At 51.9% G+C, this 9,916-nt stretch overlaps 3 protein-coding genes across 3 annotated transcripts; 2 read left to right on the top strand and 1 right to left on the bottom strand.

Annotated features, from left to right (window-relative positions):
• Window positions 1–874: 874 nt before the first annotated feature.
• Aspvir_001131 (putative differentiation regulator (Nrd1)) lies at window positions 875–3,391 on the top strand (the record flags this gene model as incomplete). The annotated part of the gene is made up of 1 exon (XM_043266259.1): window positions 875–3,391. One exon carries the CDS (start codon window positions 875–877, stop codon window positions 3,389–3,391), a length of 2,517 nt encoding a protein of 838 aa, XP_043122194.1.
• Window positions 3,392–4,251: 860 nt separating this feature from the next.
• Aspvir_001130 (Iwr1 domain-containing protein) lies at window positions 4,252–6,100 on the top strand (the record flags this gene model as incomplete). Its single annotated transcript, XM_043266258.1, has 3 exons — window positions 4,252–4,318; window positions 4,441–5,769; window positions 5,835–6,100. The coding sequence occupies 3 exons, from the start codon at window positions 4,252–4,254 to the stop codon at window positions 6,098–6,100; spliced, it is 1,662 nt and encodes a 553-aa protein (XP_043122193.1).
• Window positions 6,101–7,355: 1,255 nt separating this feature from the next.
• On the bottom strand, window positions 7,356–8,045 carry Aspvir_001129 (uncharacterized protein; the record flags this gene model as incomplete). Its single annotated transcript, XM_043266257.1, has 1 exon — window positions 7,356–8,045. One exon carries the CDS (start codon window positions 8,043–8,045, stop codon window positions 7,356–7,358), a length of 690 nt encoding a protein of 229 aa, XP_043122192.1.
• Between the last annotated feature and the right edge of the window lie 1,871 nt (window positions 8,046–9,916).

The raw sequence follows: 9,916 nt of genomic DNA, 5'->3' as shown, positions 1-9,916 counted from the left end.
TCTACCACAAGACATTGATTGACTTCTCCGGTGCATCTTCAATCCTTCAAACATCCTCATACCCACTTTGTTCTTAGTCTCCTACAAAAGATGGACTAATTTATTCCCTTGAATGCTACCTTAAAACAGTCTAGTGAACTACCTTACTCCATACTCCAGACTACTACTACTAGCCTTAGACCAACTAGTTACGGGAGCAGAGACCTACTCTCACTCTCCTTTTCTCTCCGCCCTCACTAACCTCGCTCCTCCGTACTCGCTTTGTTTTTTTCCCCTTCATCCCCTATCTACTATCTAGACTAGACTAGATACTCCTTTTCTTTTTTTTTTCTACTTCTTTTACTCCATACAGATTTACTAAGAGTATTTGCTTCGTCAATTACTCTTATTCTTTCTCTTCTCCATTTCTCACTATTCTCTTCTTGTACTAAACTAATTTCTCTTGATATCCCATTCCCCCTTCTTGGCTTTTTGTTATTGCGGCATTCATTCTCTGCTTGCCAATTCATGCACATTCCAATTGACCATTGAAATCCCTTCTCAACACGTCTCCATTGGAGATTCTTGGTCTTTTCTCCCTTTCTTGGTTGGATTTTTTTGTCTTTTGCTTCTGGATAACGATCACTTGATATCATATTCCACCTTCTTTCACTTTTCTTCTTCCTCCCCTGCTCAATTCTCATTGCCCCCTGTCTTCTTAACGGGGCTGATCTTCAGACCGGTGGCTTTCTACGGTCTCTGATCATTAATATCGCTTGGTTCTAATCCTTTTTTGCTCTGGTCGGGTGATATCGGCCGCTTCAGACAAACCGAACCCCTCCTACGTCTTCCTGTTTAGGGGCAATCACCCGTGTCTATATCGTTTCTCCTCGCCATGCAAACCGCCGATGCCTCGAGTATTTCGAACCGCTTGATGCATTCCAAATTCTCTTCCTTGAACGCGGACAATACTGGGTTCTCCCACGGCGCGTACCATTCCAATATCCCAGTACAGGGTTTCGCGGATCGGAACGCTCGTCGTGCCAACATCCCTCACATCAACACCTCTAACCCGGCCTCAAACCTCTCGGACGGCATGGCAAACTCCGGCACGGCATTCGACATGAATTTCACGCCTCTCCTCCCTTCTCAACTTCTGCTTGGCAGTCCATTCCAGCCTGGGACTCCCTCCGCCTTCGCTTCACCGCAGTTCGCTAATTTCGGTGGCTTCTCCCAAGCCAATGCCTCTGCACATGCACAAAATCATCAGACCCAGCTGGGAAGCCCGACACAGGCCACATCGAACGCCGGTTTGTATTCAGGGATGATGTCAACCGACGGCTTGGGAAACTCTCACTTGTTGAACGGCCCGCAGTCTCCAATTGGTGGTCTGGGAGGCCTTGGTAATGCGGCATTTGGCAGTCCGGCAGCCGCTGTAACCCCTGGCCTCCTCTCGGGCACGAGCCGGACAGTGTACCTGGGCAACATTCCCGCAGAAACCTCCGCGGAGGAGATTCTCAACCATGTACGCAGTGGACAGATTGAGTCGGTCCGTTTGCTTCCAGACAAGAACTGCGCCTTTATCTCCTTCCTGGACAGTAATTCGGCGACCCACTTCCATTCGGATGCTATTCTGAAGAAGCTGGCCATCAAGGGCAACGACATCAAAGTGGGATGGGGCAAGCCGTCCCAGGTCCCAACGTCGGTCGCGCTGGCGGTGCAGCAATCGGGTGCCTCGCGCAATGTATATTTGGGCAACCTTCCCGAAGAGTTGACGGAAGATGAGCTGCGCGAGGAACTCGGTAAATTCGGGCCGATTGACACCGTCAAGATAGTGAGGGAAAAAGCGATTGGATTTGTACACTTTTTGTCGATCAGCAATGCAATGAAGGCCGTTTCCCAGTTGCCACAAGAAGCCAAATGGCAGGCCCCGAGACGCGTCTTCTACGGTAAGGATCGCTGCGCGTACGTGTCAAAGACACAACAGCAAAATGCGGCGCAATTCTTGGGCATCGCTCCCGGCTATGCGCATATTCTGAATTCCGCAGACCGCGATCTGATCACCAACGCTCTCGCTCAGCAGTCCGTCGCTGCGGCCGCCGTGGCCACCTCAGCCGGAGGCGTCAACAATCTAGGGAACCGGACCATTTACCTGGGTAACATCCACCCGGAAACCACCATCGAGGAGATTTGCAACGTGGTCCGGGGCGGACTGCTGCACCATATCCGGTACATCCCTGACAAGCACATCTGCTTCGTGACCTTCATCGATCCAACCTCTGCCGCCTCCTTCTACGCGCTGAGCAACCTACAGGGTCTGATGATCCACAATCGTCGCCTGAAGATTGGCTGGGGCAAGCATTCTGGCCCTCTACCTCCCGCCATTGCACTGGCAGTGAGTGGTGGGGCCTCCCGCAATGTTTATGTTGGCAACCTCGACGAGACGTGGACAGAGGAACGCCTCCGCCAGGACTTTTCCGAGTATGGCGAGATTGAGTTGGTGAACACGTTGCGGGAGAAGAGCTGCGCTTTTGTCAACTTCACCAACATTGCCAACGCGATCAAAGCGATTGAGGGGATGCGCAACCGCGAGGAGTATAAGCGATTCAAGATCAACTTTGGCAAGGATCGCTGCGGCAACCCCCCGCGTCAGACTGGTAATGGTGGACAGCATAGCCGAAACGGAGCTGGTCTCGAGGGAGCGCAGTCTCCGCCTCCTGCACTTAACGGCTTTCAACCAAATCTGAACCAATCTGGCTCCCAGTCGAGTCCCACTCGCCATGCCCTGTCACCTGCTCCCGGCTCGACTGGCTCTCAAAACGGACATCAGCAGAACCGTCATCCTCTGCAAACCGTATCCTCGCCGTCCGGTATCCTGAACGTGGGCGCCAGCAACCCGCTGACCATGTATCTGAACCAAATGTCCGCTCAGCAGCAGGCTCAGGAGCAGGAGAACCGACTGAATGACCCGATGGCTCTGGCCGCCTTTCAATCGCAATCGCAACCCCAGGTCCAACAACAGTCGTACTACAGCACTACGAGCAGCAGCGAGCTCACGAACGGAAGCATCGAGGCCCCCATGCACCAACACAAGCCCTCGAGTGGTTATCTGAACGTGACCAATGGCTCCTCAGGGCCAACCCATCATGCAACTGCCAGTACCAGCAGTTTGAGTGTGCCTCGTGCGCAGCATTCTCGCACCGTGAGCCTACCCTCGTTTTCCCAGGAGCCTTTTGGCCCTGTCTCGAGCCAGTCCGGCCATGGCCGCTCAGGTGTCGCCCACCAGCCCCAAGCAAGTTTCTCCAGCTTCTCATCGGCCCTGGGAGGACTGAATCACGCGGGATTCGGGCTGGCCATTCAGAATGAGTCTTCTCTGCCCGGCTGGGCTGAGGAGGAAATCGGTGCAAAATAGTTGTCTTCTTCATATCTGAGCGATTCATCCCGCTGTTCATTCTATGAGTGTCGTTCTACCCAAACACTTTTTCTACATTCTCCATTGTCAACATTGCGACTTCCTTCTCTGTATTGGTTTGGTTAATTGTGTGGTTGCATCACCTTGATTATTCTGTTCAAATATTTTCTTCTCTTCTCAGCCATGCCCTCTTACCACATTTTAATACCTTCTTGATTCATCACTTGTATTGCTATCTGGGCATGATCTTCTTAATATCTGTTTTCTACCTCTGTCTTTTTAGTTTCTTGCCTTTTTTGAGCCGTTCCCAGCCGCTGACTTTCAGTGCGCTATGAGAGAGCGGGATGAGACGTCGGCTGATACCCTGGACTGGTTCAGCTCTGGCTTGTGCTTGGACGTTTCATTCCCCCTATTTGCATTCTTGGTGCCACTTCAACGAGTTCAATCTGAGCATACTGCTCACCCACGTTGCATGTTGGATACGGACAATGGTTATATAGCCGTGGACGTCGTGGTCCATGATGGCGAGAGCGATTGCAAGCCATTGGATGATGAAGGATATGGGACAAGAATTAACAAAAAATGAAATCAAATGAATGGTTGTCTCAGTAAAATCAATAGGCTTAGACATAGTCATATAGATCCAGCATCCTATGAGGGGATAGATAACATCGACGACTCTGTATATCACGTGAGCTCAACTCCGCCTGGATCGACGCTAATCCATTTCTGGCACGATCCATGAAGCTCAAGCTGAACGGGCGATTCCATCAGTCTTTGTTTTTTACCCCCGTCATCAATCTTGTTCAATTCTTCAATCCTACATTCGAGCTCTTCTGGAAATTTTCCAAGGTTTCAGGATGGCCTTACCTCCAGAGCAGATCAACATCAAGCGTCGCCGCGAAGAAGAACCGGTGGACACATTGTGTAAGAAAAGCTCCCTGACTTTGGGTCGCCCCACGGCCTTGTACGGCGTCACATGTCCACACGCTACTAACTACTCATATGAGTCCTGGTCTATAATATAACTCAGCTGACATGAACTACAGATATCCAGTCTGAACTCCACCAGACCAAGCGGCGTTTTACAGACTTTGTCTTCCAGCGCGTCCAGGTTAGTGGCAATGATCGGGACAGCGGCTCCTCGAGCCCTGCGTCCCTAGCTGCGCCATCACGCACACTCCTCACTCCGAGGTCTGTGAGTAGCTCTGCGTTTCCAGCTTCCAGCGGTGCTGCTCGCCCTTCGGGCCCAAGGGCGGGCGTCGGCGCGGGCGTCGGCGCGACCGTGCCTCTGGTTCGAGCTACTTCCCCTGGGGCTGAGTTCCGTGAGGAACAGCGCCTCGCTGCTGTGCGCAAGGCAGCGGAGGAGAAGCTCCACCGCGCACTGCATTCGTCGAGCGGGGTGGCGGGTGCGGATCTGTTGGGTTCTACTGCTGTTGACGGGGTGCGGGAGTCTTCTGCGTCGAGCGGGAGGGAGAGTCCCGTTTCCGCGTCGCCACGGTCTGTTCGTCGGTTCCAGATTTCCAGGTCCAATACGCCTGTGAATGTTCTGCGGAGCGCGGGCGGCGGCGTGCAGAAGCGGCGAGGTGACGGGGCGGTCGCGGTGCTGGTGGAGAAGTTACGACGGACTCCGCATTCGAGGCAGGCGTCGTTGGTTGCCGATGCGGCAGCGCAAGCTGCGACGGCGGAGGGGGAGGTCCGCGGTGTGAGTGTCCCGGAGCCGGAGCCGGAGCCTGCGCCTGCGCGGCCCAGGAAACGGCCTGTGGTCAATCAGGCGGAGAGGAAATGGAGAGAGGAGCGGAAGACTGCCATCTCCGCTGCGAAGGAGCACATCTCGCAGGTGCTGGAGAAGGAGGCGCATGCTCGCAAGAGTAACTGGGAGGATGAGTCGGAACGGCTGGCTCGCGAGTTTGAGCAGATTGCCCTTGAGCTGGAGGGAAGTACGGAGACCCAACCGTCGGTGCAGCAACCAGTAGCGCAGACGACAGCACGTCCCATCATCCCCAAACCTCCGTTGAAGTACCAGCCGCGCACACCCAATAAACCTCGAGCGACGACGCCGCGGGAAACGAGCGTTCCTGCAATTCCCGGCGTCCGGCCTCCGGTAGAAGCCGTGGTGCAAGAGGGGGCCGACAGTGACGGCGAGTATGTCTACGATACGTACATTCGACGACCACTGCCAGAAGGGACGCTACTTACGAACCCGTTGACCGATCTGGAAACGGGCCACGAGAAGTGGTTCCAACAGAATGGCATTGACAGCACTCGTCAGGATATTGGAGTCATTGTCATTACGCAAGAGGATGAAGAGTACTGGGAACACTTTGCAGAGGACGACGAGGACGAGGAGTGGGATAGCGAGGACGCAGATTCGAATGGTACGCTCAATACACTCGCCCAACCATTCTGCATGCACTGTGCTAACCCATCTTGACGCATACAGCCGAAAACAACCCCGCAAACGACTATCCGGACGAGGAGCTGTCGTGGGACGATGAAGAAGACGACCCCACAGCCATCTACCACAAATATCGAACTCACGGGGCGTCTGACGACGAGGAATTCGACTCTGCCGATTCAGCAAATGAGGGGCGGCACGCACGCCGGGTTGGAGTTGGATTTGGGTTCGGGTTCGACTCGCACGTGGATTCTGACGAGGACAGCCTGGACGGCGGAGGTCCCAATCACGATCGAATGCGACGGTGGTAGCCATTCTGACAAGTGCCGGCCTCCCAGAATCGGGTGGCTGCATTCTGCAGCTTCCAGTCGATTTCAAGATGACTCGCTTGCTTGGTGTCCGGGAATGCAATCTGTCTGGTCGAGATAACGATCATCGTCTTCACCGTCGACCTACCACGAAAATAGTCCCCAAAGACCAGACCCGGTGACCTCGGGATAAGCCCAAATCCAAAACTGAAAAAGAAAAACAAATCATACTCTCGTATCTGCATAAGCATCAGCATGAGCATGAGCATGAGCATCAGCGTAGCGTAGTGTAGCGGTCAGTGCCAGCCCCCACTTCTCTTCAGCCAAGCACGTCTCCAGCCCGTGAGCAAGTGACAACCGGCATTTGCAGGCGATAATGCCGATAGACGATCTTTCGGCCCAAAACAACCATCTCCACGACGGCAGCATCAGCACAGATGCCATCGTCATCGTCAACGTCAACGTCACAGCGCCAGGGCCAGGGCCAAATCCAATACGGGGTCATAGAGTACGAGGACGGGATGCGGGGTTCACGTCATGCCATGTCGATTGCGAACTCGACCAAAAGTCAAACATCCCCTATATCGTACCATGCATTCCATTGAAGTATGAGTTGTGGCCATCTGGGTCCTTAACCGGTGGTATGCCCGTGTGCTTACTTGATTGTCACAATCGAGCTACTACGTAGGCTTAAGGTGCCTTTGCCTTAGTTGGGGTTGGAATTGAGGTGGTTATCCGGGCGAGCTTGCAGAAAGCTCGCAGCTGGCACTGAAGTGGTCTGCGTAGGACGAAGGGATCAGGCAGGATTCTTGCTCTGCGTTTAATTTAGAATTATGATCATCTTAACGGCTGCTTATTTGGTTATACTGTTGTTATGGTGGACACGCCTTAGTACCCTGGCAGGACCGTGTCTGGGAGGTTACGTATCATATTGTATCATACTGAATTGTACCATACGTATTGAAACGTGATGATGTATTATGATTTTAAGCCATCATCGGCGACCCCAAGCTGTCAGACAGCTAGTCGAATGCAGTGCTAATTCAGAAAGCCTCCCAACCATTAACGGCATGACCGTGAACTTGAATCTTGGAGAAACACACGGTGAAAGAGAAGAAAATAGAAACCATGACAGAAACCTCCACATGCAGAAAGAGAATAAACTTCAGAGGTATCTTGCTTGTGGTGCGGCCGTAAAAAAGAAAGACACCGAAAAGGAAAGATGATTTCAAAGCAAAGTTGAAACAAAGACAAACAGTTACGCGGATAGCCGCCGACCAAGCACTTCCTCCTTTGGTTCTCGCATCCATGGATACCACACTTGGGCCCATTCCACAACTCCAAATCGTGGAGCTGCCGAGTCAATCATGGTCGAACCCTCCCGCAGGAACTCGCCGTCCCGCATTCTCCGCTGCTCGCGCAGCGTGGGACATTTCTTCTCCTTGATGAATCTGTAGAACTTGCACTGGATTCCCTGAAACCCGCGCCGTTGGCGGCTGGGAAATTGGCGGTTGAAGTTCTCGCGCACCTCCTTCCACTCCTGGCAGAGGTCGACTCGGTGGTACCAGATGAAGTACATCTCTTCTTCTTCGTACTTGGGCCGGGGAGGCCGACGCCGTTCGGCGGCATTGCTGGAGCTGCTGGAGACGGAGTCGTACCGGTCCCGAGAATAAGGATCTGGTGATGACTCGGCTGATCTAGGCCGGTAGGATAAGAACATTTGGTCTTGAGACGAGCCCGGGGTGTCTGGATAGGCGTGGCTCTCCCCATAATGGGAGCAATAGTAACGGTTGGGACTTGGAGGGTAGGGCGGCGAGTATTGTTGGCTTGAGAATGAATGATGTAGCCGGTTGTCCGTTGTGTCGTCCTCGGCCGATGGATTCAGCAAGGAATCGATGGCCATTCGACTCTGGCGAGACGAGGGCAGGTAGCTAGTTCGCGAATCCATCTCGTTTGGTGGGAGTATTCTTTGCGTCTGAGTAGTTGATGATCGTGGCTGTAGATGAGGGGGCAAAGAGAAGAAAAAACAGGATATGCGTGCAGACAACCGCCGATGGCAGCAAGGTTGGAGGTGATCAAGATGCAGGTGATGGCACTTCTTTCCTCTTAAAAATGGACGGAATAGATGAGGTGGGAAGACGTGTTGGTTGTTGGGGTTCCGTATCTGAGAACCTCAGGCACTGAACACAAGGCTGATAGAGATAGACTGTGAGGCCTCTGGTATTTGTCTCTCAGCCACTATGCACTTTGGCGCCTTTTCTTTCAGAAACTTCCTGGGAGTTGCAGAAGTCGAACACAGCCAGGGAGGACACAAAAAAGGTTGGGGGCGACAAGGGAGTAATATTGCGAACAATATTTTTTCTTCTCAGAGCATCACCAACAGCAGATGAGTCTTCCGGTTGGACTCTTAAATGAGGGTACTGGCCGCCAAGTGTCGGGTTAGTCGTTCCTAACCCATGCAGCGTACCGAGTCCTTGGAACACGCCGGCCTGTAAGAGACCCCGACTGCGCCCCTGTAGTGTCCGGCCGTGGAGAGGGTGGTTTCCCACGGCGGGTACGTGATGGTGCTGGATGGACGGTCCTTGTCAGAGTGATGCGTAGCGCCAGAACAGGGGCAAAGATGAAATTAGACAGATGCAGGCAGAAGTGTTGGTGGTGGTGTGATGGTGTTGTAACAAGGGAAAAAGACACTTGAAATAAAATTGGGACTCTGGAATGTGCCAGACACAGACACTGAGAGTCAAACAATGAATATAATATCACTGTAGCCCCCTCCTCTATGAGGTATGTATGTATGTATGTACGTAGGTCTGAATGTCTGTCCCTTCCTTCCACTCCCCTTCATGCAAGGATATCGGGCTTGAAGATGCGGTAGGAAGAAGAATTTTGCCACTACCTCCACGAAACAGCAAAGTCCAGATGCAGATAGCAGTACTTCGCCAGATTAGATGTTAAACAACAGGCAGGAAAGTGTGGAGATCTCAATCCGAAGAGAGACAGGGTCACGTTGGTAGAAAGACGTGCAGGAATGATTATTATTGTCACTGGCAGATTGGGCGTATTTTATGATACTTTTTTTTCCCTCCCCCGTTTATTTTTCTTTTTAACTCTTTCCTTTTCAGAACAGTCTCCCTTGTTTTATTTTATTTTATTTTATTTCCCTTTTTTTTCTGGGTTTTAACAGCAGCAAAATGAGAGAAGAGTAGCAGGTCTAGCACATGTACTCTTTGGTAGGGATATCAGAAGCATAGACAAGTACTTAACACTGTACGGTGGAGAGCCGCAACAAAGAAATCAACAACGAAACGAAGTTACACCCTCGGATGTGACGACGCTCCGCTTCTGATGATAGACAGAAAGAAACCAACCTCGAAAGGGTAAACAGAGTTGCTCTCTTTCGCGGCTATATTGACAAGCTTAATATGGGTCAGGGCCAGGATGGGGCAACTATATGAACCCTGGTGTTTGACACTGATGACACAATCATCCAGACGGAGGTTTTGGCCACGCGCGGGGCAAAAGCCAAAACTGTCAAGGGGAACAAGGATCTGAAGGCTGATAGAATTTGTAAAGAAAAGAGATGATCAGTATGAGATTAGTTTGATTGGGTTGAATCCAGGAAAAGATGTGCTGTCAGCCTCGTTGATGTGCCGTTTGGCTCACAGTAGAAAATAGGAAGTACGGATTCTTCATTGAAAATCAATTGTGGATCCTGTCTAAGATAGCTGCTCGTATAGACGCCTGATAGCTTCTTCCTCGATACTAAGGTCTTATTACTGCAGACAAAAAAAAGGCAATATCAGTATGTACTCTGTAGTC

The sequence above is a fragment of the Aspergillus viridinutans genome (assembly GCF_018404265.1).
Source record: "Aspergillus viridinutans IFM 47045 DNA, scaffold_1, whole genome shotgun sequence".
Taxonomy (NCBI): Eukaryota; Fungi; Ascomycota; class Eurotiomycetes; order Eurotiales; family Aspergillaceae; genus Aspergillus; species Aspergillus viridinutans.
Note: the sequence above shows the minus strand (reverse complement) of the source record. Positions and strands in the feature narration are given on the sequence as shown.